At 45.7% G+C, this 27,902-nt stretch overlaps 3 protein-coding genes across 3 annotated transcripts in view; 2 read left to right on the forward strand and 1 right to left on the reverse strand.

Annotated features, from left to right (window-relative positions):
- Positions 1-5,713, reverse strand: part of fand (Pre-mRNA-splicing factor SYF1 fand) — a 65,601-nt gene extending 59,888 nt beyond the window's left edge. The window contains exons 1-5 of the mRNA XM_084587823.1: positions 5,551-5,713; positions 5,317-5,465; positions 5,089-5,212; positions 3,247-3,444; positions 1,404-1,538 (exon numbers count right to left, since the gene is read on the reverse strand). Coding sequence (XP_084443949.1) covers positions 1,404-1,538; positions 3,247-3,444; positions 5,089-5,212; positions 5,317-5,465; positions 5,551-5,577 — 633 coding nt within the window. The 5' untranslated portion in view covers positions 5,578-5,713. The remainder of the gene's footprint in view (positions 1-1,403; positions 1,539-3,246; positions 3,445-5,088; positions 5,213-5,316; positions 5,466-5,550) is intronic.
- Positions 5,714-5,903: 190 nt separating this feature from the next.
- On the forward strand, positions 5,904-20,103 carry LOC146201859 (small ribosomal subunit protein uS11). Its single transcript, XM_084587824.1, has 5 exons — positions 5,904-5,983; positions 6,278-6,430; positions 9,970-10,131; positions 12,145-12,221; positions 20,000-20,103. The coding sequence occupies exons 2-5, from the start codon at positions 6,282-6,284 to the stop codon at positions 20,065-20,067; spliced, it is 456 nt and encodes a 151-aa protein (XP_084443950.1). The 5' UTR covers positions 5,904-5,983; positions 6,278-6,281; the 3' UTR covers positions 20,068-20,103.
- A 2,832-nt stretch (positions 20,104-22,935) lies between these two features.
- Positions 22,936-25,692, forward strand: LOC146201860 (uncharacterized). The gene is made up of 3 exons (XM_084599472.1): positions 22,936-22,947; positions 24,254-24,405; positions 24,728-25,692. Exons 1-3 carry the CDS (start codon positions 22,936-22,938, stop codon positions 25,050-25,052), a joined length of 489 nt encoding a protein of 162 aa, XP_084455598.1. The 3' UTR covers positions 25,053-25,692.
- Positions 25,693-27,902: the final 2,210 nt, after the last annotated feature.

The following is a 27,902-nucleotide window of genomic DNA, read 5'->3' on the forward strand; positions in this document are numbered from 1 at the left end:
CCAAGGTCCTCAACTCTGCAGCTACCAGCAACCCCACCGGCTCCGGTAGTACGCAACCACAGACAAGTGGCGCTCGCCTTCGCCTGGCCTGTGAGCACACAAGGATCCTGGACCCATTTACATCCACCACAATCTGGCGAGCCTGCCAGGATCACATTTACCATCTACCAAGCGGCGCACTCTGTCCTCAGACCAGGTTCATGACCGCCTGTGAGTCGCGCTAATTTAACTTGTTCCTGCAGAAGTACTCTTTCACTATAGAGTACATCAAATGCACTGACAATGTAGGCGCTGACTATCTAAGTCGTGTGTGAGGGCGTTCCCTCCTCCGCACTCCTTCTGTGTGGTTTTGTTAACTGCACTGTTGTCATGTCTGTGCTGTTTTTAATGTTTCTGTCGCGCTCCCGCGTGAACTTCCATTTTCTTCTTGTGTGGCAGAGCATCTGTCTCTGGTGATTGTTTTACTAACGGGCTGCTATGGTATCCGCTTGTGTCATCTCTCGCAGGTGAATCCCGTGTTTTTATTAGAATAGTTGCCCCGCAACTCTCTTAAAATGGGGGTATTGTGATAACGTGAATAGAAAAAAAAAAAAGAACTGCGGGCGTTTGCAAGCAGTAGCAGAAGAGGTAGTATTCATAATTCACTTTATGCCTAGTAAACAATATGCTTTTCATGCTAACTGCTTAATTATAATTCCCTAAATCTATCGAACCTCCCCCCAAAAAATTACAAGGGTTCAACGCTGCTGAACCAAATACTGAGCGAAAGCGACAGCTGCGGGTGGTGGAGCGTTCTTCTTCTCTTTTTTTTTTTCTCCTCAGCCCACACACAAAGCCCCGCTTTAACCAAGCCGTATGAACGTGCCTTAGTGGTCTATAGGGTTAATGTGAATGCCAGAGTCCTAGCAGGCTGATTCTGACATAACCGTCCCATGTGAAACGAGAGACCCAAGTTGGCAGCTCCTGCCATCCCGTGTGTCACGTGGGGTGCGACATCACAGCGTCACGTGGGTAAGACGTGGCTACCAGCCGCACTACGCTGAAGGCTCGAAACCTAGAGTAGTATTGCTTTCACAATAAAAAATACAATATGCTAACACCATCAGCATATCAAACTGGTTGATGTATCATGAAATTAGACATTAGAGGTGCCATGATATAGGCTGTGAAATATTATATTTGATCTGGCTCATAGTTATCTTGTATAGTGAACTAGAAATGCTCCTAAAATAAGTTGACAACAAATTATAATTATTATATACTAACTTTTCCAAACCACGCTAGCTATTGATGTCAGTGCAAACAGGCCAGGCATGAGCTTTCTCTCACTACACCAAATGCACTGCACATATACATCTTCTATCAAATACGAAATCTTTAAACACCATCACTACTTATCCTACCTGATGCTTTGATTTTCCCTCCTTGGAGACAAAGTCTTCCTTGTTGACAATGTCAGCCAGTAGTACAGCTGAATCATCCAAGCGGCCAATGCGAGTCAAATATTCCACAAACTCCTCGGCATTCTCTGGGCACAACTACAGCAAAGAGGCAGAAAGTCTTAGCATAAATTCCAACACTCTCACAAGCATTTACACTCATCAGGTCCGGATCAAGCCACAGATAGAATATCCTGCAGTGACTGATTCTTACCCAACCCCAGTGATATCTCAACCAGGACAGTGTGCAATATATTAGCATATTAGTACATACTTTCTGCCAGCACAATTGGTCATTTCATCTATTTTCATCTTTGCACTGCACTTGTTAACATGACACATGCACAACAACGTCGACAATTGGAGAACAACAATATTGGCAGTATCCATGGTACTAAAAGACTGTGTTCTTGGTAAAAAAAAAAGCACATGAATGACAGTTTTATGGAAAAAAAATTCAATATATGCAGAAGCATCTGCGTTAAAGGAGCAACAAAATGAAATCTGCTGCATTTCCCACTCAAAGTATATGTGCAGACACAGCTACAAAAAAGCAACACTATTAAACCAGTTAGGTGGTGCTGACTTGATTTCCTAGAGCTCACATTAAGATCCTTTTCATACTAGTATGTAAGCATGCATAGACAACACAAAAACTGCAGGCTATTCACACTGTGACTAAGAACCCAAAGGTAATATTCACTGAAAAGAAATGCACAAACATCAATGCCACTTATGTTATGACATGAGTAAAAAAATATGCACCAGTGACATGATAAGTGGCTGCAGTACATGTCTGCATTTAAATATCTTTAATAGCCCTTACAACTGGTTAACTCACTTCAACTCAGGTGAATGAACAAATAAAGTAATTTTCATGTTGCTAAACTAACACAAGGCCTCCTCAACAAGATTAATTTTCTTCCATATAACCAAGTTTACTCTCAGTTCCAGACTATAAAGAAAAGTGTGAAAACAAACTCTTAAAATTAAACGTTTTACTTTGTAAAGTCGCATTTGAATGGTTCCCAAGTAGGCTTTTTTTGTGATAATAGCCAAATAGAATCAAATGTAAACTGGGAGTAAAACAAAATATGGAACACTAATGTTTCTCTTCTGTAATTTATCTATTTTACAAGTAGCCAGCTTTATACACATAGATAAGAAGTACGCAAATGTTATTCCCTTACTAAAATGCTACTCCTACTTTAGCAAATCAGATACTTCTCACTGAGTACAAAAATGATTTACATTCCAGCAGATGTTTACAATATTGAATAACCTTAGCATACTGTCTGTATCAATCATCATTCAAACAATTCTGTTTAAACCAAAATAAATGCAAGATAATGTCAAGTAGTAGAGACATCAGTCCAGTGGTCACGAAAGCACTGAAAGGCTTTTAAAAAAACACTTTATCGGGCTGACTTGTGCCAAAAGAGAACTGCACAACTCTGTGGCTATAGCAGCAAACATTCTCCGCAGTCATCACAGGACCAAATACCTGGTGCTCTCAGCCATGCTTAATTTAAAGATGGAAAGAAAATGTCGAGATCAGGTGCCAAAGGCGACTACAAGAATCTCTCGTGGCTACAATCGTTCAAGATAAATCTCAGCACAACTTGTGTTACAAAGAAAGTGACAAAGCCACATCCTAGTAGATTGAGTTTGAACAGACAAACAGTACAAAGCTTCGCACCAATATGCAAAAAAGATCTGCCCAAGAGGTTGAACAATGAATAGAAACTGTCAACCAAAAACGCGAGTTAAACATCACATTTGTAAATCCCAAAAGGGGACTGAATACCTTGAGGTAGCGCCGGTAAACGCGAACAGCTGTTTCAGGGATATCATGCATATTCACGAACTCCAAGTACAGGGGCCATATGCGATGGTGCTGAGTGATGGGCAGAGCTCTGAGGGCTCTATCAAATACTCGGCGTGTGCGTGTTATCTTTTGCTGCAAGGTGAGAAATTTGCAGTAGTCCATCCATATTCGAGGCATCTGCAACAGAGCCAAATTTTTTAGTGAACATTCACTTAGAGATGTACTTGTTAAAACGCTGTGATAGTGATGTGTCAAATTGAAGTTTTCGAACTGTACCAAGTTCTGTGCATATGTGCTCAGACAAAACAAGTGCTGTCACCTATGCTTATGTCATGCTGTTGCTGAATGCTGTTTGCACTGAAGTCTAATTCCTATATTTGGATCATCAAAGAGTTTTCATGCACGATCACTAAAAAAATTTTAACTCAATATTCTTTTCTCACCAGTTTTGGTTTTAGCAGCCGAGAGATGACTGTGATGTCACAATCAGGTCAAGGCCAAGCGCACCATGAAAAAAAAAAACAAAAAAAAAAACAGCAATATAATCACTGACTTTTCACTTGTGATTCCTGTTCTTGAGGCAGGCTGGCTTTAGTGTTGTAGCAAATTCAAACAACACAGGAACAATTATATCGCTCTTTTTTCATTTCTCATGTGAACTAGACTTGTCTTTGACGTCCCAGCCATCGCTCGACTGTTGAAACCAAAACCAAAACAGGTGAGAAAAGAAATTCGATTATAAATTATTCAGTGGTCATAGGTGAGTGCCACATGATGATCCACGTACAGTAATGCCTTACACACCATTAAAAAGGATAAAGTGCCAACCTTTAAATGCAGTGAATTCTAGCTCAAAATGGTCATGTGAATGCGACCTCCACTCAACACATGCATCATGCTTAATTAAACTAGTTTATTGTTATATGCAGTTTATACAAATGACACTCATATGACTTTTTCTTGCCCATTGCGACGATAATATGCTACTTCGCAACACTTATAATGGCAATGTACACCCTTTGTCAAAAGTTTAGAGCTCATGGGATCTGCTTCAGACCCATACTATGTGGCTAGTAATGCATTCCCAGGTTTCCAAACTTGCTGAATCCAAGAGTTTTCATCCTACCCTCTCCAATGGCTAGGACTTCCATGATTGTTAAAGAAATCATAATATACGGCTTAAAAGCAAACTCTCTGGGCTCTAAACATTTGACAAAGGCTGCACCTGGAAAGCCAATCAAATGTTGTACTATTGGTAACACAAAAGACAACAGCCTAATAAAAGAATTCCAGCTGTCCAGTAACTTCACTGCATATTATTACAGCGTCCAAAGTGCCAAAGGCAGTAATTCAAATCAATGCCGCAAAAGGTATCTTGCAATGACCATAAACAGACACAAATGCCCCAACTTGCATTGATACACTTTTCAGGCCACTTTCATTAACATTTCAAGGCAAGACAACCAGTACAGACTTGACAGATACAGAACATTTACCCTCATATAAAATATCTGAAACATGTTTGACAACCAACTTGCGCTCAAAACATTCCATTCGCAAAACGTCATGCAATCGGAATGAGAAACTGACGTTGAAATAAGGCTAAATTTTTTTCCATAAATTCTCGTCAAATACTGGTGTTCATAAGACGAAGGCCAAGAAAGTTGCCATTTCTGTGATGCTGGGTGAAGTAAAGTGCCAATAAAACGACCAACACACCCATATCGCTCTGTGAATATAAACTAAATGCATTGACACTTGTAGCTGGCTTTGAGCGAAAACCCTTGAATAACAAGATACATGACAGTTCACGATTCTCACCTTGTGCATGAAAACCAATGATCGCTCAAAGGCGCTGTTAACATCTTCATACTCCGGATCAGTTATGCAGAGATCTCTAACTTGCTGCCGTCTTAGTTTCAGGTAGTTGTACCAAAGTTTGTAGCTGCAAAGAATTTTGGAGGGAGGTATTTTAATAACAGGTGTCAGAATAGAGCAGCGACATACTACATTTGTTCCAACTGTAATATATAAAAACGATCATAATACCTCCCGGGAAGCTCGCGTAACGCTCTTTCACAGATGACATTAATAACATCATTTGACTGGTCCTTCTTATAATCAATATATCGCATCCAGTGCTTGACAGAGAATGGGTTCCGAATAATCTCTTCTTCGTACGGTAGATCATCTTCCTCCTGAAATAGGTGTTACATTGCTAACAGGAGATGCTCTTAGCAGGTAAGGAGTAAAGTGGGAACACAGTAACTGGTATTAACTTACAAATACGATATCCTTGGTGCTCTTCATTGCTTGGTAAAGGTTCTCTATTGCTTGTTGAATGACATTGGTGTGTTGCAAACACGACCACACAACGCACCACAAGCTACGAAATCACTCCACGCATCGCAACGCAAAAGTTGCGCGGATCGCGTTTGAGTCAATGGCGGTTTCGGCCGTTGGGTTACAACAGTTGCCGTAATCAAATATATTTTGGGCTCAAGAAACAATACTTATATCAAATATAAGTAAAAAAAACATATAATATTTAATTTAAGTTTAAATTTAACAATTATTGTGTAGTTTTTTTTAATCTTTATTCACTAGGTAGGCAGTAAATTTACGCTGTTTGTGCTGCCATCTACTTTCTTTCCCTTCTTTACCAGACGCAGTTCCCTCCATGAATCCTTTTCGGTTCTCACCACTGTGACGGCAGGTGAGCTGACCTCTGTCGATTTTGAATCGGTGTGAATCGGTATTATCTTGGCCTGTAATTTATCCGCTAATCATTGCTCTTTGTAAACAGCAGGCTGTAAATTGATAATCTAAACTTATTTTCAGGCGAGAATTTGTGTTTGGTACAAAACCGAAGTGTTGTGATCGAACGCTTCGTGTGTGGTCACTGCTTTGTAGTTAGTAGTGGTCGTTTACACTCAGATTGCCGATTTGCTTAGTACGTACTGTAGTTTGGTTACGTTTTGGAATACACAGGGGACCTTTTTTATTCCAGCGCCATGGCTCCACGCAAAGGGAAGCAGAAGGAAGAACAGCCTATCGTCTCTCTGGGGCCGCAAGCTATCGGAAATGAAAACGTGTTTGGTGTGGCGCATATATATGCCAGCTTTAACGACACCTTTGTACATGTTACCGATCTTTCAGGCAGGTGAGTGGTCGTTTTTGTCGTGTGCGACTGGCGATTTCCTTTCGTTCATGCACTGCCAAGAGCCCGACGCCGCATGGGTAGGTTCTCTACCCGCTTCTAATGGCCGTCGGGTGTCATGACTGTGCTACAGAAGCAATCTGGAAGGCTTCGTCTGCTCCTTGGTGCTTAAGCCAAAGCCTACGGGGTCCTCGCTGCCTTCCGACATTGCACTGTGAAGCCCACGTGCCGAAATTTTCGCAGCAAGAAAAAGTTACCCTACGTCACGCGAGCCGGGTAGCGCGGGAAATGCGCGTAACGAACCCAAAAGTTAGATCGCTTACTGCCCCGGTGACGCAGGTGGTTGGGAGATCGGCCACAGACTGGATATGCGTGCCGGGACATTTGTCTGACCCCCCTCCACCAACCGAGTATACTGTCGTGCTCAATGTGCACGTAAATTTTTTAACCGTGAAGTTAGAAGTGATCAGTACCGAGAATTCAAAAGCGGAGTTGTTGTCAATGCCTCATTGGTTGAGACGTTTGGGTTAACTGCTGCTGGTTTGGCACGTGCATTTGAACGATGGCCTAATGCCATTCACGTGGTGCCATACGAATTCGATGCCAATCGGTCTAATATAGGTGCTTATCCAAAGCATACTGTCATGAAAGGAAACGTTGTTTAAAGCTGCACACAGTGAAGGTTTGGCATACAAGATAGCAGCAGCATCTTTTGTTCTTATCCTGTTTGGCTACTTTTCTTGCCAAACGGTATTTGTCATGCTTAAATGGTGGTGTAAATCTGGAAACGAAGCTGCAACTTCATATAGGAGTATTGTAGTAATATATTTCGGATTCGATTAAAAGTGATATGCTATAAATCTGCTGTTTTGTAATTTTCAGTGTGTAGGTCTGCAGCTAAAAGCTATTTTTACTTGCCATCATAGTTCAGAGCGTTGCACAATTACCGGTGGGCTGTAAAATCCTACTCGCAGCTATACTGCGGAATCCTCGCCGTTCAAATTTTTCACAGAAATTGCATTTTGTCGTTAGTATTTTTTTAAGACAAATTGTTTGAGGTACTTGCCTGATTCAATAAAAACAAGTCGGATTTTCTTACTGTATGCAGCGAAGCAAGAGAAACCACTGCCTCAACGCTAAAATCACAGTCGCCATCTTGGGCTGTTTCCCTAAACTCTTTCACAGCAAAATGAGAGGCAACGGAAGGTATGTTGCACAAGATGCGCCACCGGTGCTGGCATTGGGGCAATGATTTCTTTTGCTTTGTCGCCGCCGCATATGTAAAGAACATCACTTTTGATTGAATCAGGCAAGTACCTCAAACAAATTTGTATTAAAAAATGCCAACAACAAAATGCCTTTTTTTTTTTTTTTTTGCGAAATTTGAACTGGTGAGGATTCAGCGTTTTTGCCGGGAGAAGCATTCTATAGCCCACTGGTAATTGTGCAACGTGCAGTACTTTGTCTTTTAAAGTAACAGGACTTGTGTGATGGCCAGGGAAACAGGCACATATAGACCTTTGCAATGAGAGCTCCCTGTGTGCCATCACATCCTTCGCTGAGCTGTTCTGTGCACATTTCAATAGATATGTGCAAGCGGCAGCGGGACCAATGGGCCTATTTCAGTAGTGCACCCCTCTTGCGGCTGCCAGTTAAAGCAAGATTGATGGGACTGGTTACCGAGAATTTGTGCAGAAATTCATTCCTAGTATTGGGGTGGGCTTATTTTCCATACAGTAGTTGAGTGCAGGGCTGGTCTCTCCTAGTCTGTGCAGAGGTGTAGGAGTTATCTGTGAGCATACCTTGACGCACTTAACCTTCCTCCCCCCACCCCTTGTTAAACAATGACAACAGGAAGCTGGTGGGCCTGGCCCTGTCTTCCTCGTTGAGGCAAGATGGGGGAGGTGGGGACATTGTGCCGTTTTTCCAAAGATGCTAGCACTGCATGCAATTATTGTGCAACAGCTCATGGCGTCAATGAAGTGAGGGGTGTCAGCGTGTGCAGCAGTTTTCCCCTTATTTCCGCGTGGCATCCCATTGAAAATGGCGGCCAAGGAGGCTTCACGCATGCGTAGTAGCACTACTTTAAAAAGGTCCATTTGCAACGGCCCAGTGAGGAGACTTTTTGACATCGCCTGATGCAAAGGTCTATGACACTTGACTGCTGAACCCAGGTGGACGCAGCTGTCAGCTTGGCAGCATGCCTTGTCTTTTTGGAAGTTATGTCTTGACCAGCATGTGACATGTAGGGGTCCATGCCACCACGCATTTCCATATTGGATTTATGCGGAGCCCCTATAGGCCCGATGAACTTTGCATAGTACAGTCAGCAAAGTTTGTGCTAGCCAGCATTCTCTATTGAGTTGCATAGATGATAAAGATGTTGTGAACAGTCAAGACAGTTAGTCTGGGCTTAGTACCTGATAGTGACGGACAAGTAGCAGCTGATGGTGTTGTCACAGGAAAACAGTGTATATTTTATCCATGGCTGAATATATCCAAACTACTGCTCAGGGTGCACTGATGGTCATTGTTATAGGACGTTGGACTTGACTCTTGTAGTTCAGCAGGGAGGCGAAAATTTTGCATGATTCATAGTGCAAAACTGACAGTGTGTAAAGTCTGGCTTTTTTGGGTGTTCCCAAGCATGTTCAGTTTTGCGCTGTGATCCCTGCAGTTTGTTATGTAATGGTTAACTTGCCAGCAAATACTGAATTGTTTTAATTCAAAATTTCCAAGTGTATTCCATGCAACTGTTGGCTGTCTTGTTTGATTTTAGCTTACTGGTGTCCTAAGTTCAGCGTCAGAAGCAGGCCAGTCTCAATCATCGCACACCGAACATTACAGAGCCCCTTTCTGCCATGTTTGCAGAACTCGTGTAACGAACACGTTCCACTGGTTTACCTTTATAACAAGCTCATGGTACCGCTATCTTTTAACTAGTGTATGAAAGCATAAACTGACACAAGAGTACTGTCTGTTAACTAAATGAACGACCACAGTTGATACAACTCGCCCTGTTTCAGTGAGATTCTGGCGTTGGTAGTGTGAATAGCCGAGAGCTAGTGACCCAACGAGTCTGCTTTGTAATGGTGGCAGGTGAGCAGGAACAAGTCTCCTTGCCTGGCTATGGTGCCTCTGGCAGACTCATTTCATCTGCCACTCCCCCTCTTCTCGCCTTCCTTGCAGACCTGTCGTGCGAGCTGTGGGGCAGTCATGCCACACCTTCAGTAGGATGGTGAAATGTTTCACCACTTCTGTAACTTTGAATAGTGGAGACATACCCCAACACGTTCGGGGCGGTTTCCCTTAGGGTTTTTTTTTTTTTTTTTTTTTTTTTTCCCCCCATTGTAATTTAGTCTTTATGCGTAAACTGCATATAATGAAAAGCTGAATGTAGCAAAATGTTGCAGACATTTTGCAATTTCATTGTAGCCAGGTTTGACTAGTGACTAGGCCTTTGCGATTTGGAAAGGCATTGGCCTCGAAGTGTGGACACTCATATTCATAACTTAAAGTTGCTGTATTGAATCTGGTTACAGAGAAACCATTGCCAGGGTGACCGGTGGCATGAAGGTGAAAGCGGATCGTGACGAGGCCTCCCCATATGCCGCAATGTTGGCTGCGCAAGATGTAGCAGAGAAGTGCAAGCAGGTGGGCATCACTGCCCTGCATATCAAGCTGCGTGCCACTGGGGGAACCAGGTATGTTCCCTCGGAGCGTGCCCTTGGGGTGCATGGAACGGGGCACAGCTGCACCAGCATGGTACAGATGTCCCTGCCAAAATGTGATCCAGGATGCAGATGCAGGGTGCTTCACTACTGAGCCGGGGCAGCGGACCTTCGATGGAGGCAGAACACAGCGTAGTCATGTAGTGTGTGGTGTCAGTGCACATTAAAAAAAGAAACAGAAGTGGGTGCAGTTATGCAGACCCTTCCACCAAACGGTCCCCACAACCTAAGTGTTTGGGACTAACCCCATGAACTAACCAACTTATGGGGTAATTGTTCTTTCATGTGACTAGATGAAAGGGGCACTTTGGTCCATGTGCAACCAAGGGTCATACAAGTGTGGTGTGGCAGGATGGTTCAGGCTTCATGCAGTAGAAAGGAGTGCAGGCTATGCTGAGCATTTAGTAGTGCTCACAGGTTTCGGGTCAAACCTCTGCCTTTATTGGTTTGGAGCAATATATGCTTTTGTGTTGTCATTCTAAATAGGGGCTTTGTTCGGGCTATGCTGAGCATTTAGTAGTGCTGGCACTGTATTAGAGCCTGCTTTCTTGTCTCTGAGAAGGCAGGTGTCGAACTAGTGCAATATAGACGTTGTCTTCTGGGTGTTACCGAGTGCTCGCATCACGACTCTCGGTGCCTGGAAGCCTACATTTCTTTGTGGCACTGTAACCTTTGCCGATAAGTTTCATGAATGCTGCTGGTTTTACATGTGGTGGTACTTGTGGCCTTCCGTTGCCATTGTGCAATCAACGCAGATTTGGAGGAGGCTGAATTATTTTATACTATGTTACCACTTTCATTAAACTATGCATCTTGAAAGCCTTTCAGACTGTGTACATAAGTATTGCTACTTTAAAACTTAATTGCACAAACAATATTGAGTCTCAACTCATGTGATGTAATGGTTGCAAGTATGAAGGGCATTCAGCAAGTGTTGCTCTTTCTAGTCTGTAATAGTTTTAGTTAGTAAGTAAGCCATTCCTTAGGTTGCCATCATGCATGGCAATGATGCTGCACTTTTGAAGCTGATGCTCGGGCTTCACAGTAGTGTTATGGAAAATTGTACACCAGAGTAAAAGCTACAACTGTATTTTGACGTGCTCATGGGAAGTTTTAATTGTAACATTTTAGGCTTCTTTCAAACGCTTGTTACATTGAAAATTGGGTAAACAAATGGCCTTTCATGTAATTAAATTAATGTCTATTTGTAATATATGTGAACAGATCTCAAATGTGGAATTTTCTGCATTGATTTGGAAAAAAGCTTGGATATGGCATTCAAGCACCATAATGAAAAAAAATTACCACAATGTGCAGTGTTCTCAGTTCTGTGCAGTTCTTATGTCACTCATAGAAAAGGTTCCTGGAAGCGTTGAAGTACATACTTTGCATTTCTGCAGAGGGTGGTGAACATAGTGCAATCTTTTGGCCAGCATTTAGCAGCGCAGGTCGTTGCTCACGACTATCCCTGTCGAAGCTGGTCGTTAGTCTGGCATGCGACATGAAACGGCTGATTCATGCGATAAGTGCTAGTTTCTCTAACCTGATGCTAGCTCAGCCACCACCACCACGCTTAATACGCCATTGCTGCCTCTTGAAACGAACCAGGCCAAAACTGAAAGCTGTCGGATTGCACTCCTGAATGGTTAGACTTGTTTCAATGAGAAAATTGAGCTCAGGAGCGTGCAAAAAAATGAAATACATTTTTGCACTCTGGTCATTGGGGCAGTTGTGAAAGTGTTCAGCTTATCAATTTAATTCAGTTAATATGATCGCCATGTGGTAGGGTATAAGCTTTAGTTCACTGGTGGCAGTACTGTTGTATGGTTCGCTGAGCAATTCTTTAACCAGAGCGTCATGAGGCATGGGGAAAACAGTGGGACTGAACTTCCACATTTATTTGTTATCATGGTTTAGTCAAATTCAGATTGTTGATTTGTGTGTAGTGAAGGTTTTCATCAGAGGCACTTGTTTATCATTGTTTAGGACAAAGACTCCTGGGCCTGGTGCACAATCTGCATTAAGAGCTCTAGCACGTTCGGACATGAAGATTGGCCGTATTGGTATGTATAGAACATTTACAGGTTCATTCTGTTTGCGAGCTGCTAAAAGGGAATGTGCTTAATGCCTCGTAAATCTAGCTATGAATGTAATATTGTGGACCAGGGGGAAAGAAAGGAAGGGGGTAAACGTTTGTGGCACAATGCAGGGGCAACTAATGGCGAATTCGAGTGGAAGAGCAGGCGCACTCGAGAACACTTCGAAAGGGTCTCAGACGAGCGGGTGCCCTTCAGTGGGAGCGCAGGTGTAGAATCATTTGCTTCCAGTGGTAGAGGAGGAGGGCTTTTCCTCCGCTGAGAGCACCAGAGTGCACTCACGGCTGCTCCCTCGTCTAAATCGAAAGTAGGGGAAGTCACGTGGCCTAAAGCTTTATATCCGCGGGGTTTTCTTTCTTCTCTCTCTTGAGTCGGCAACATTCAAAATGGCGACTGCTTAACGTCGGCGAGCGGAAAGCATTGCTCAGGTGCTGTATGAATGTTTGAGAGTCGCTGCTGACGTCGAAAGGGCCAAAGGAGGCTGATCGCCGTGCTGTGAGAACAAAGGCAGACAAAACAAGGGGTTCTATACGGAGCGTTGGTCTCTCCTCGGGTTGCAACGGCTGCCACTGCAGGCAGGCGGAGAATGCTAGGGAAAGAAGTGCGGTCACATGGTCGTGGCACTCTACTCTAGAGACGCGGAGAGCATTCCTGTGGGAGGACAGTTACATCTTCGCTCGGCGTGCTGCAGTACTGCTCGGCGCCTCTGCTCTTGTCTCCCCAACCGAATGCGCCTTAAGTGAGTCGTTAGTTTCTAAATGGCAGTCAAGCTGTAGGCGATGCTGTTTTTTATGCGTTTTTGGTTTGCAGATGACTTAAAACTTGCATTGCATTCATAGTCCGAGAACTTAACAGTGTGATAAATGAAAATTGTCACATCAGCTGGGAAGATGAGTGTGAAAGGTAGTGTAATCCAATATCGCCTGCAACAATCAGTTGTAAAGCTAACGCTGGTTTAGGAGGGGAAGCACTTGCTTGGCCATCGGAGCACAAATAGTGCAGCTGTAAAAAATGGCACTAAGCACAAGGTGATACCTCTCGAGGTCAGAAGCCTCGCAAAAAAAAAAAAATGGAGGCTTTTGCAGTTGATGATTTCAGCGATCATCAGGGCTGAGAATGTCTGTAGTGTCATCGATCGATGTTATGCTAAATAAAAATATCTTCGGCTTTAGCAGTTGTGGTATAGCGATCGGATTTTCTCAATATTGCTGGAAGTGGATTGTGTTATGGAATGGCACTAAGCCGGCTAGGCCTGACTGTACAACCTTTCCAAATAATGCCAGGCCGCAAGCACTCTGCACCCAACCAAAGGTAGTCATTTTGGTGACATGGTTTCGGAACCCAGTAACAGCTCATTTCACACCTTTTTGTCCCTTTATTTTCCACTTTGAGGGCGTACTCATAGTCACCGACAAAAATACAGGAATCTCATACCTGCCACCCCTCCTGATTTGCGTGGGAGACTAGATTTTGTTCCGAGCTTTCCTATTGCATGACTGCTGCCCAATATCTCCCAATAAGCTACTCTGCCTGCGTAAAAAGCGATCTTGTGGAACTGGCACCACAGAATCTGCAGCTGCATCGTAATCGCTAGCATCACTGTGCATGGCCGCACTAGCACTAAACTGCTAATTAAATCAAAGTTGAGTAGCTGTGGGGGTCGCATTTCATGTTTGGTGGTGCAGCTGTTTTATGTTTGTATGTTTAGAGTTAGCTAAAGCCATGGTTCTATCAAAGCCCGAGGAGAGATATTTGCAGAAGTTTTTGTGATCTGAATTTCCATGCTGCATTTCATCAAGAATAGGCCAACATAACACACGGGTGCAACATCAGCTTGTCTAAAGTTGGCAGAGGTGATTTGAAACAACCTAGAAATGAATTCCATTCACTAATCAATGTGCAGCACAATTCTCCAACATCTGCTAGTGAAGTGCAGTCAGTCTGGACCATGCTTTGATTCAAACTACATGGTTTTTGAAGCTAGCTATGTATGCTCTATAAGTAATGAAGTATCCAATGAATTAGTATCTAATGTGGCTTTTATGCAGCGATGGCCGCCATGGAGTTATGGTGAGCTGTATGCATCCTTCAAGAAGCCCTGAGGTATTAATGTTTATGCAGTGCCAATCAACTGCTACTTTACTGTGCAGCAAGTTTCCTTGATTGGGTTCAAGACTAGGTAGTTTAGTCACTTTTTTAAGGGTGGACACTGCTCTTTGCGGCCGAAAATCAATCTAAAAATCTGATATTTTATTTTCGCGGTCCCGAGGTGTTTCTGCAACTATCTCCGAATTTTTATTGAAAAATACTGCCTATTTTGCACGTTGCGGCGTTCCAAAGTTGCGAATCTGACCGTTTGGTCATTTATATTGAGTTCAAATCGCGCTGAGTTTTGATTGGCCACAGATCAAGAAATACGTACTCCACCCGCTCATTTTAGTCTCATTCGAAAGATCTTGATTCAGGCTATTCGCATGTCACGATCGGTGTCTGTGAGCGAACACCCGAAGTGAAAAACTGACAAATCTGCACAAAACAAGCACTGCTATTGGACTCTGCGAGCATGCGACCAAAGACCACTTTTGGTTGGCTGCTGACGTCGACTGCCTAAAAAGGCTACATAGTTAGGTCTAGCTGGTTTAGCAGCGTTCCGCCGTCGCGACCACAGCGTAAAGGCTGAAAATTTAGGTTCGAGCTTCATACTGGCCCACAAAAAGGGGGGGGGGGGGGGTAAGAGGGGTGCCAGTGCAGAATCATGTTATCGGCGACAGAGTGCCTATGCTCCCCAATCAGCCGATAAGGGCCTAGCAGGTGGGTGCACTGCACAACAAATTTCTTGCGAGCATCCTAATCGTGACGATGCAGATGAAAAGGTGAAAAGTTTTCATGGGAGCGACAGTGATCTCGAAACGAGTCTCGCGTGGCATGTGGTGTCTCAAGCTTTGTCGAAATTAATTTGCTTCTAAGTTGCAGGGGCAATTATCTCGGGAAACAGTGCATTCACACCAGAAACAAGCCATAACTCATCTTATTATGTTCCTGTTAGCCTTGGCAATTCAAAAATAAGCCCAAAACGTTTTTTGCCGATTTATTCAAAATTGATTTCGGATAGTCACCAGATATATTTCTGGTCCTGCTCTTGCTAAAGTTATATTCCTTTGTTAGAAAGTTAACCTCTTGTATCTTTTGACACCAAGGTAAATATAATAGCTATACAGGAAAATTTACTGAAAAGATTGTCCTGGCACCAAAATGGACCTTTACTTTGTGTTTTTTTTTTTTTTTTTATGGTGTTACTTTTGCTCGAACTGGCATTGAACAATAATTTTTATTTCAATTTGCTTTCCAACCATTTCTGATCATATTGATATGTCAGACCTTGCCATTATTCATGTTCAGACATGTTTTTCTTTGTTTCCTCAAAACAGCATTTTTGAGGGTGCTGCAATTTTGAGGAGCATTCTCTCTTAAGAGGAGAGTTGGGTCTTGAGAAAAAATTTTTTACTATTAAGGCTATCAACATGAAACTTTCCAGTTTAGTGTAATTTTGCATGCTGATTTAAATATGCACTCAGATTTTCTCTATTCTGTTGCTTACATTTTAGCCAAACTTTTGTGTGTGAAACCTATGACAAGGCTAGAAAAAAAAAAACATGCCATGAGCAGTGATCATACATATTCCTAGATACCTAAGGTTTGCAACATTTGTTTCATCATTCTGTGAAAAGTTATGAAAGTTCAAAGATTCAAGTTGATAATTGAAGTTGCCCTCGCTTAATTTATGCAAATTTTTAAAATGTTCTGAACCAGATATGCTTTGCACTATGGTTTTATTGCAAACTTCACACATGCAGAAATCAGATAAAACAAGAATGGTGAATATTCAGCAGAAGTGAAGCTGCGCCCCTCATAAAACCTGAGAATAAAAAAAAAATTATTTTTGAGAAAAATGGGAAAAATGAATTTTGATGACATAAATGAATTTATTCATAAAAAAAGCAGCTCAATCACTTGAAGTGAAAGTTTAGAAGGCCCCTGGAGAATAGTCCTCATGATGTTTTCCTCGTTGCCTCTTTCACGGACGTCTGGAAAGATGCCGAGGCGGCACGTTTCTTCTCAGACTTCATGGCACGGTTACGATCCTTCTCAGCTGCTCTATAACTGCTTTGTTCTAACTGCAGCTCCCTCAGTATGCTAGAGCCGGCATGCTGCGTGCCAAGGTTGAACCGCATAATAGCTTCTGCAACTGCATTTTCAACCGCAAACAGAGACAAGTTCTTCTCTTTTGGTGCAAGGTTCCAGATGAGAGAGTGCAATGCCTCATATCAGTTTTGCGTCTTGCCACGTTGATATCTCTGCAGGAGTGTTTTGTCTGCAAGCCGCTGGTACACAGGGAGTAGTGCATGGCACACATGTTCAGATAGATTGTGCCTGTGTTTTGGAGGTGGCTGATTTTTTGCAATAGCGGCATTCTGCTTACACCACGAGTTGGCACCGCTCGGGCAAAGGCTGTAGTCATGTTTCACATCTTTCGAAGTGATGTGGTTGTATGTCGCCATGACTGCTCTATGCATACTGTCAACATCGCCAATGTGTTGATTTGAGCACCCAACTGTAATAGCTGGTTAGTTTCATAAGGTCTCCAGTGAGTCTGCCCTTGCCACCGATGCGCTCACTGTCCGACTTATTCTTTGAAACAAGGTTTCGCAGTGCTGTCCCCATTCGTTTCTGGACGTGGTTCACACAGTCCTCCTCCTCAACTGCAATAAAGCCATACACTTCGGCCTCTTGAACTGTTAGGTATGACCTGCTGTCACCATCGCACAGCATCGTTGTGTATCTAAGGCCATGACGGGAGAGTGATCGCTGAAACAGAATCAGGGCTGCTTCAGCCTCCATTTGGCCTGATTTGCTGCTTGTGTTCTTCTGGCGAATGTGGTTTGCTTTCCACTCTGCATACTCTGGGCTGTTGGGTTCTGGTCCGCGCTTACACCCGAGGAAGAAATTAGAAAGGACTACATAGTCTAGCACATGGCCAGAAAACAGCTCTATAACTGTGACCACTCCAATGTGCGATGAATGCCCACGTGTGTGCCAGGTCCCATCAAAACAAACTGCTATGTTGCCAGAGTTTCCGAAGTTCAGCTGTTGGTAGAGTTTTGAAACTGCTTTCGCACATTCCCCCAACCTCTCGCTGCATGCTCGTGTTGCCGCTGGATTTAATTTGTCCTTCAAATAGTGCTGGTAGGTCTTTCTGTGGAGGCCTCTATGCGACACTCTTAAGATTTGCAAAAATGTCATTTAGAGCTGCCTGCCCCCGCCCTGTGCTTTGAACAGCACGTGCCGCATGTAGATTAATTTCAAATGGCTTGCAGTTTGATGCAGACTTTGTTGGAGAGCTCCATTCCGTACATCGTTCACCACAGTTGCTGCATTCCATTTTTAGCTTTGCAGCCAATCTGTACTCCCGCTCATCTTTCGTTATTTTTACTGTCCCGCGACACACCCTGCAGGCAGCGTACTCGAGCAAACTGTTCACTGCGCGGAGATCTACAAGCATGTATGCAGTCAATGACGAGCTTGGCGCCCTAGGCATCGTCGCAAGAGGCTGTTTTCCGTGCAGTCGCCGAAACAGATGCCAGCTCTGTAGTTGCTTCCGCAGCTCGCGTCATCAAAATGTCGCATTCTTGTTAAAAAGTGCGTGTCAATTTACTGCGCTCCGGTTGAAGGTTTTCACTGACAGAAACCGTCTCATCGGCAACTCTCATGGCAGCGGCCGTCTCACTTCCCGAGTCACGTTCGGCTGGCTTCGAGCATTCCGGCATTCCAGGCGTGTCCGCAGTGATTACCGCAGGTGACGGCGGCAGTTTGCGCCAGTTTTCGGCACATTTGTTGCGCTCTGATTGAAAGTTCTCAGCTACGGAAACCGGCGGATCGGCAACTGTCACAACAGCGGCAGTCTTGCCTACCTTGTCTCGTTCGGCTGACGTCAAGCACTCCGGCGTTCCAGGCGGGTCCACAGAGGTTACCACTGATGACACCGGCAGTTCGCGACGCTTTTAGGCGCATTTCTTTCGCTTTTTGCCAAACTTGTGCACAGTATGAAATTTGTGAGGCATAGCAGCGATCGGTGTTTTGACAAGATGGCGCAGTCTTGGTGGCTGCGCTCGAATCACATGCAGAGAATTTATCACGGGACGCGTGAGAACCAACGTAGCTTTATACTCAGTTTAGCTTTTGACTAGTATTTTGCTTGCTGGGCAGCTTGGACTGGCTTGACTTGGTGGGAAAGAAAGTCAAAAGGAGCTTCTTTCAAATGAGCCCAAAATGGCAGTGATCCGGCAGCTAGTATCGAAATTATGGACGCTGCAAAACAGAAGATTTTTGCGCATTGCTCACGCGTATTTCTCGTCACTTTGGCTCTTTAATGCCGCGTATTAAATTAAAAGGGCGTCTTTTGGCAATAAATTTTCAATAATCCAAATATAACAAAATTTAACTTTTTCTTTTGTGATTTTTTTTTGTCTTCAAGACCCGGCTCCCCCCTTAAACTATGTGTGCTTTTGCTTTTATTTTTTCTTTGCTGCAGAGATACGTTTTTGAAGTGTGCAATAAGACTCCAATATATGCAATTATGATGAGACAGCATTTACAAAGCAATTTATAATGGGTGTCAACACGAGATTTCCCACAGAAAAGTTTGATGTACTCTAGCACAAGTAAAATTAATCTAGCACCTCAATTCTTGGTTAGTTGCGCTCTGATATTTATCATTTAGGCAGGCTTATTTTCATCATGCCCTAGTGTGTTTAGCAATTAGCTCACCTCCAAATGAATGTTATTTAAGCAAAATTTTGAAAAGTATGCATTCTACAAAGAAAACAGACTATATATTTGAAATCAGCATGTCAAAATACAAAAATAATGCGCAAGTTTAATCCAAACAGTCCATGCATAAGAAAAAATGTTCTAAGAGGGGTGTCCCTCCTTGAGAAAATTTCTCTGTGCCAAAAGTGGTTGGTGGGTTCATTATGCGAATCAATGCAGTATTGTATTCTGCTCCAGTCAGGATTTTTCCCATAAATTTTGAGAGGCGGACATTTTAGGAGTTGGGGTGATGTAGTGGTTGTGTAAATGGACCCTTTACATTTTGAGGATGCTTCACCGCACTAGTTACAGACCCTGCGGTGAAGCTGCCTCAAAATGCAATTGTTCCACAGAACTTAACATACTCAAGTGCGGAGGATGCACATGGATGTAACAGGAAAATGTGAGTAAGTGTTGGAACGGCGTGCTGTCATCCCGAAATAAAAGTAAAAGGACAGTGACGCCCGCTGCAGTGTGTCAGGCTTGACTGGTCACATCAGTCACCGAAATGTGTTGTCGAGTAACAAATTTGAAGCCTGAAAGGTTGGCAGTGGTGGGCGGTCTGCCTGAAAGATTGGTGGCAAAACTACTGCCACCACTGTGGAGAAAACCCTGGCTCTAATACTTCGCATTTCTTTTAGAAATGGCTAAAGAACCTCAGTGTGGTAAAAATTTTGTAAAGTAAGGCACCCATGTGCTATGCGGTTGGTGTCTATGCACATATTGATGCATTGCCCCTAGCTCGAGTCTCTTTAGGGACCATTCAACCTTAGAAACCCACCCATCTTTCTCATTTGCCTCCCTAAGTGGTATGATTCACCCTTTTGTACAATTTGGTACTCCTGTGCAGTGACTTTAATCCCACCTCTTTCTTGCAGAGGATGTGACGCCCATTCCATCCGACGGCACACGAAGGAAAGGCGGCCGCAGAGGAAGGCGTCTGTAAACAATGGAGCAGTAAACATTTTTTTAAGCTCCCGAAGTCTATGCTTGCGTTTTGAGTTGTGCACACAGCATTTTGTTAGATTTGGCTTTTTATTTATGAACTGACCACAAAAGATGACTCCCTCCAGGTCTTGAAAGAATCAATTCTGTAGGTCAGGAGTTTCCACACAGAACTTTCACTGTGTCACAAGTTTCACAATCTGGCAATGTTGCTTGTGCATGGGCTCTGTGTGCTTTTATTTTTAGTTCTTTTGTAAGCCATTTTCTTGCTTTCAATAATCTGGTTTGAATAAATGCCTATCTCTGTCTTATGCTCAGGCTTACCAACTCTCAAAACAAAATAAGACAAACATTTGGTGTCCTTCGCACGCTTGACCAGCTGATCTGTACCAGTGGCCGCCTTCACAAAAAATTGGGTGGCAGCATGATGTTTATGAAAGTGTTTGGTGGTTAGCAAACAATAAGACAAAGATAATGTGCACATATGCAGTCGACCTTGTGGCACATACCGTCCTTCATGCAGCATTTGAGCTCTGCTGCGCACTCCCTTCAAAACCGCGCTTTATTAAGGCGAAACTCATCGTCGTCGGCAGAGGGTGCCTCACTTTTGAGGGAGATTTTAAAAAACGTCTCCACCGGGAATCGAATCTCAATCCCTTGGATCCCAACCGAGCGCTTTACGGACTGCGCCGCGGCCCGGATCGTGAAACTTTCATCACAATTCCCGTGGTCTACCGTGATAGCGGGATTCCGCGAGTGAAATACTGCGCCTTTAATTTCCTGTAAAACAAATTCTAGAACGCAGGTGAACGTTGTGTTCGAAAAAAAATTGGCCACTTACGTTATCCCAATGCGACATTTGAGCGCAGCTCATCAGCTGTTTCACCTTTTCGATAAATTGTGGCAAAGATTCGAGCAAAACGCGTATGTACAATTACAACTTTTTTAATTTTTCACACGTATTCAAGAAACTCTCCACTAACAGTTCTTGGCTGTCCTGAAGTCTTTTAGTCTGAGAAATGGAGAGCAATTGAGTTATCGGGAGGCAGCGCGTTGGTCCATAGGAACGTTGCGCGGCGAACAGATAGCAGTGACTGATGCCGCTAGCGAGTGTGGACGGGATGCACGCACCGTGATCTGCTTAGGGAGCCGGCGTCTCCGCAACCGGAACGCATCTTCGCCGTCACTCGGAAAGAGGGGGGGGGGGGGGGGGGGGGGGTAGGCGCCTCTTCCTGCATGGCGGGGAGCACGTCGACTCGCCAGCGGCATCAGTCGGTCGCTGCCTACGGCGACCTTCCTGCGAGGATCCAGTTGCCGAAGCGCCGGCTGGAACTGGGGGCGGAACTGGTTACGAGGCCGCCGACGCTGCCGCGATACCCAGGAACGAGTGCCAAATAGCTGCGCGGCATGTCACCAGGCGATTCATGCATAGACTGCTGACCCTTTCTGGCGTCCGTGCGGCGCCTTTCGTTTGGCGCTTCCTCGAACGCCGCACCACACAGCAAACAAGCAGACCCAGATTTCTAGGACGCGTCAGTACAGCCGGCATTTCAAGTTGATTTACAGGATAGGAAAGGCGCAGTATCTGTCGATTTTTCGCGGACAAATGTCCCACGCTCTAAAGGCCGATTCACACGACGGACGAGCCGTCCGCGGACGGTTGGTCCGTTGTGTGAATCAACGCCCGCGGAAGACGCGGGGTGGCGTAGCCCGCGCATGGGGGCAAGGTTGCCTTCCTTGTATCTAAACGCATTGCTCTCTGTCTCTGGAGGAAACGTCGGGTCGCTGCCATGGCCCTTGCGCTACTGCAGTGGCGTCGCTAGGGTCACCCGGTGCGGAGGCGCAACGCTGACCCCCACCCCCTGCGCGTTTTAAGGACACAATCGCAACTTCATTTCTACCTCCAATTTGTTTTAAAGTTCGCTCTTCACCCGACCCCAAAATGCAAGTGAATTGGCTTTTTTTTTTTTTTTTTTTTTTTTAGCACAGACTCTGCGATCGTGCCCCACGACTGATAATTCAGCAAAACATCAAAAGAACATATTTCCGTAAAGGGCAGAAACACTAGCACGTGTAAATTGCGTGGAAATTCACATTGCCCAGTATGAGACCAGAACACAGGGGCCTTATATGAGCTACGCATTGTGTAAACATTCGTGCCGAGAAAGGCACAGGAGATAAATGAACAAGACAGACTGCTAGCGGTACTCGCTTGGGAAAGGAGAGTGAACTGCACATGCAAAAAAAAAAAATGCCCACGATTACGTTACTTCCTAATGAGAAATTTTTAAACGCAGCTCATCAGCTGTTCCACCTTTTCGACAGATTGAGGCAAAGATTTCGAGCAAAATAATTTTTCACACGCATTCCTTCAAGAGACACTCCACTAACAGTTCTTGGCTGTCAAAAGAAGCTTTGTGGTCGGAGAAATCAAGAGAGCAATTGAGTTATCGGGAGATTGCGCCCATAGGAACGTTGCGCGATGAACAGATAGTAGCGACTGGCTGATGCCGTTGACGCCGCTAGCGAGTGAGCGGGATGCACGCGCCGTGATCCGCTTAGCGAGCGGGCGTTTCGGCAATCGTTCGCCGTTTGAGTGTACCCCCCCCCCCCCCCCCTCTTCCTGCGAGGCTCCGGTTGCCGAAGCGCCGGCTCGAACTGGGGGGATGAAAGGGGGGCGGAGCTGGTTACGAGGCCGACGCGAAACGCAGGAACGGGCGCCAAAGAGCTGCGCTCTAAAAAGAGGTGATGCGGCGGCGCTGCCGCCAACGGCTGTAGTCTCGCTCCCGCGCGCAGGGCTTCCGAGTATCAGGTTAATGCTGGTCTTTGCAGGGTACATGCACGTACACAGGCCCAGTGCAACGTTAAAATGGCCTGGAGGGTCTGTCGTAAACTAAGGCATGTGTTTTCAAGTACACTCGCACATAAATTCGTTCGACGTGAAGATCAAACTTTCCACTCTGTCTCGGCGGCACTAATGTGCGCCTTTTCGCGTCTTTACGCAGTAATTCATTTCGCCTCTCCCCTTTCTCCCTTTCACTGCCCAGCTGAACCCCCCTCGTGACGCCACTGCGCTGCTGCAAGATGAAGAACTGACCCTATCGAAGCGCTACTGTCAGCAAACATGCTGGATGAAGAACTGGCTTTATAGAAAGGAGCTGGGCGTGCAGAACCACCTCTACAGAACTTCTGCACACAGATCCCAACGAGTACCGACAGCTCCTGCGTGTTAGCCGGGATCAGTCTGCCTAGTTGCTCACTTTGAACCCATAATAGAATGCCAAAACACGCTGATGCGCAGACCAATATCGTCTGCAACGAGGTTGCAGGTATCTGCGGTATCTTGCTACAGGTGGGTAAATTCAAATGTCGTGACCACCGCGCTATCGATTTGGAAGCCATGTTGTTGAGCTAATTTTGAAACGTTTATCATTTTTCCTGCATTGTATATTTTACAGGAGAGTCAACATTCTTTGAGTCGGCAGTTCAGGTTCGGTCACTTAAGTGTCACTAATGTCATTTTAGAAACCTGCGATGGGGGGGGGGGGGGGGAGCTGTACAATGAACTAAAAAATGATTGTTTAAAGCTACCAGAAAGTGATGATTGGCGACTCGTTATGAATGAATAAAAAAATGGCAATTCGCCAACTGCGCAGGCGCTGTCGATGACAACCACTTTTGCATATCTACACCTGCTAGACCTAGCTCTATTTAGTTCAATTATACGACGAGCTTCAGCGTTTCTTTCTTGGCTGTAGTCGACGCTCAATACAGGTTTCTGTACATTAGCGTTGGTGCTTCGCGCTCATAAGGAGGCGCGGGGATATGGCATACGACACCCCTGAAGGAAGCAGTTTCAAGCTAGGCAACGAACCTTCCTGCAAAAGTGAAAGTGGCGGATTCACCGGAACTGTTAATAATTATTGGTTCACAGGAAAGGAAAGGTACAGTGTCTGTCACACCTGTTTTTTGGACACCTAAACCGCGCTGTAAGGGAAGGGAGGAAGGTGAGAGTGAACGCGGAAAGAGAAAGGGGTGCCGTAGTGGAGGGCTGCGGAGTAATTTCGACCACCTGGGGATCTAACGTGCACTGACATCGCACAGCTCACGGACGTCATTTCGTTTCGCCTCCATCGAAACGCAGCCGCCTGCGGTCGGGATCGAACCCGCATACTCCGGCAAAGTAGTCGGGCGTCTTACCACTGCACCACCGCGGCGGGGCCCAACTATTCCTGCCTGCTGTTTTCGTCGCCGACGATGCATTCCCCTTGGGACAACATCTAATGAAGCCTTATGCAGGCAATCATCTTACTGATGACCAGCAAGTATTTAACTACGGGTAATTTTAATTTGCATGACATATCCGATATGCTATTGTGTTTTAAGTGTAATTATTAAAGGAGTGCGAGATATGCTGGTTACGGGATTTGCGGTTTCAGAGCCGTAATGGGTATACGGGTTGGATGTAGCTCTTAATATATTAATACTTATATTTCTTGCATATGTAAGAAATACATTTCGTCCTGAATGATTCTACCGAACCTCTCCTTTAAAGTTACACGGTACCCGTGCAGATGACTCAGTTTTTTGCAGTTTCTTGTCTCCTCTTTATCCTGTTTATATTGCCTATGCATCACACGCTCTTTTCTGCTCCCAACCAGGTTGTCAAGGGCCCGCAGAGTTTCAGAAAACGCGTTTGGCATTTTAACCAACCGCTTCCGCTGCTTCCTCACGACCATCAACGCAAAACCAGAGAAGGTGGTGAATATTATGAATGCAGCCTGTGCTCTACACAATTTTTTGATCACGGACGTTCCATGCGGCCAGGAAACTCCGATGCAAGAGAGCGGCTGTACCTTCTTTGCGCTTGAGGACTCGGCATTACACAGAAGCGCGTTTGGTGTGGCACTTCGGGGTGACATATGTGGATATTTCAGTGTTGTGACCGGGGTTCCAATCGAGGTTCGCGCGGTCTTCAGCAGCTGACGACAGAAACTGGCCTAGCGGACGCCGGCGAGCGACCTCTGCCAAAAGCATCGAAGCGGCGGCGCCGGCGAGGGGCTTCAGGAATACAACTTCCATGTCGAGTATGGGGGGTATTCACTGACGCGCTGTGCGCGGTGCATTGTGGGTAGTTGAGGCGCAGTCGGCCATTTTTGTGTCCACGGAACGAACAGGGCGAACGTACGTATCAAGTGCTGTCGTGCGGTTCTACAAGCAGTGGCACCCGCAGCTATATGTTTATTGAGCTATCGTATACTGTAATAGATGCGTGCACAGTGTAAACAACGGAAGCTGAAGAGCTGCATGAAAGACTTCGGCATTTTAAGGTTCCGGAAGTACACACGAACAACTCCACCCGAACGAGACACTTCACCGAGATGCGACGCATAATTATCATGGAATATGAGAAATGTATGTCAAAATGGGCTGGACTGGAATATTCCGGATGTGCCCTAGCAGCCAGTTCTTGTCACTATCTGTGCACGACTGTTCTTCACGCACTCGGAAGACACATTCCCAGTAAAAGAGCAGCGCGGCAATGTATCACTTGCAGTCATGCGCATGCATTCAGCGCGCCGCCAACACCTCCTCGTCGTGTTTTGTTGCAATAAAATCCTTCAAAGAGGACTCTCTAAACTTTGTGCTGCCGTACTTGCCTCATTCGATCAGAAGAAGTCGGATGTTCGCATCGTCTATGTCGGCTGCTAATCAAAGCAGACCGCATGCAGATTCGGCGAAGGAACGTAGGCGGGCAGATTTGTTTTGCAGAAGGTTTGAAGAACTTTATAAGCAAATGTATCTCTAATAACAAATCAAGTTTAGCTTGGCCAAAACTGCGCTGTATTTCAAGAGTTTTGTTGCAAAACGTTATTTCGAGCCCGCAAGGCAACGAGGTGGCGCTACCGGTGTCATCGCTGTGGCCTGTGGCAGCGGTTTCTTTTGCTTCCTTACCGCCACAGACGATGCAAACATCCGACTTCTGATCGATTGAGGCACGTACACCAAACAAGTTTTGTATAAAAGATACTGACTACTAAACGCCATTTCTATGCAGAATATCAGCTACAAAAACTCGGCGGTTTAGTTGGTATAAACGATGGACGGCATGCACGTAATTGCACAGAGAGAGTTCGTCTTCAACCGCGGCTCTTAACCCAGCCGCCTGTAACTCAGTTGCGCTCTTCGAGTGGTGTGCTCTTCGAGGCGTCACTCGGTCTCCTCGGGGGCACGAGCACCGAAAAATTCATGGCGCTGGGAGTCCACAACACGCTGGACGAAATAGCCGAAGCACAGAGAACGGCGCAACTCGAGCGTCTCTCTGAAACGAGAACCGGAAGACAGATACTGCGGGACCTTGGCCTCGAACCGAGGTAAGGCAAGCAGCAGAAAGACGTACCTATACCAGATAGCATCAACAGAAAGCTCAGGGTCTTCCCGATCCCGAAGAACGTGAACCCCGAGCACAACAGGGAGCGGAGGTTGGCGAGGGCCAGGGCTCTCGTAGACCTCCACGCCAGAGAAGAAGGCGCCGCCTTCGTGGACGCGGCGGAGTATCGAGGAAACACCAACGCATACGCGGCGGTGGTTGTCGGGGCATCGACGGGTGCAACGAAGACCGCGGTGAGCGTCCGGACTCGAGAAGCGCACCGGGCGGAGGAGGTGGCCATCGCCTTGGCCGTTTCCGACCCCGAATGCACTACAGTGTTGTGTGACTCTAGAACGGCAGTGAAGAACTACGCCAAGGGTAGGGTATGTAGTGAGGCCGCGCGCATACTGCGCAAGGCCGAAGACATCGGACGCAAAAGTCCTGTGGTGATCAAGTGGTTTCCGGCCCACATGGGCAGTGACGTGTCGGAACGCGGAAACGTGAACCACAACGAGACGGCCAACTCGGCCGCGCGAGGACTAACCAACCGCGCGGCTGCAAGCACGGCCGACTTGGAGTCTTGGTCGCGGCGCAGTGCCAAGGACAAGATGACCACCTTCAGCGAAATAGTGAAATGGTACAGACTGAACAGAGAGACTATGCCGCCACCTCACCCGGGGCTTACCCGGAAGGAGGCAGTGTTATACAGACAGTTACAGACGGGGTCCCTGCTCACCCCGGTGCTAGCTAAGCACATGTGTCCGAGTGTGCACGCGAGCGACATGTGTAGACTGTGCGCGAAGGAGAGAGCCACCGCGGCTCACATCATTTGGGACTGTAGCGTAAATCCGCGCGAAGCCAGCGAGAAGACGACGATCCCGCCGCAGCTAGAGGCTGCAACGAGGAGCTGGGGTCAAGAGACACAACTCAAGGCCGTCCAGCAGGTCTCGGCAGCGACCGAGCGAAACCGAGGAGAGGGGGGGGGGGCAACACCCCCAAGAAGGGGGCGGCGGCCCTCTCGAACCCGCGGAAGTAGCGAGGGACGTAACAAGACCTCAAGGAGCAAAACGCACGAGACTGACGTAGTGACCGCGTCACGGTAAAAGCTTGTCCTCCCTGCTTGGAGGGAGCCTAACCGATTCTGCAGGCATTTTAAATAAAAGTTGTTCTCTCTCTCTCTTCGAGTAGTCAGTAGGCTTGCGATTGGTTCCTTGGGATGATGCTCGCCTGTAGGACAAGGAATTCATGAATGTCGCACATATTTATGCGTGGGCACAGGCCGACGTTTACCGTGCTGTTGCGCATATCGACTGCACACGGGTTGGTACCAAAGTTTTGTTTCGTAGAGGTCTCTGTCCGCATCGCGCCCACTTTGCTGATAAATCGAACTGTCACTCACGATACCGATTGAGTTTTCATAACGGTGCTGGCATGAGGCAGAGTGAGAGAGCAAACGGGCGCGAACG

Source organism: Amblyomma maculatum, chromosome 1 (assembly GCF_055883805.1).
Source record: "Amblyomma maculatum isolate TAMU_Amacu chromosome 1, ASM5588380v1, whole genome shotgun sequence".
NCBI classification, from domain to species: domain Eukaryota; kingdom Metazoa; phylum Arthropoda; class Arachnida; order Ixodida; family Ixodidae; genus Amblyomma; species Amblyomma maculatum.

Excerpts from the sequence above, each read along its gene's own strand:
- LOC146201859 (XM_084587824.1), top strand. The coding sequence starts at position 6,282 with ATGGCTCCACGCAAAGGGAAGCAGAAGGAAGAACAGCCTATCGTCTCT. Across the intron at positions 10,132-12,144 it reads CGTGCCACTGGGGGAACCAG|GACAAAGACTCCTGGGCCTG; the intron begins GTATGTTCCCTC and ends ATCATTGTTTAG. Across the intron at positions 12,222-19,999 it reads CATGAAGATTGGCCGTATTG|AGGATGTGACGCCCATTCCA; the intron begins GTATGTATAGAA and ends TCTTTCTTGCAG.
- LOC146201860 (XM_084599472.1), top strand. Across the intron at positions 24,406-24,727 it reads CAGCAAGTATTTAACTACGG|GTTGTCAAGGGCCCGCAGAG; the intron begins GTAATTTTAATT and ends GCTCCCAACCAG.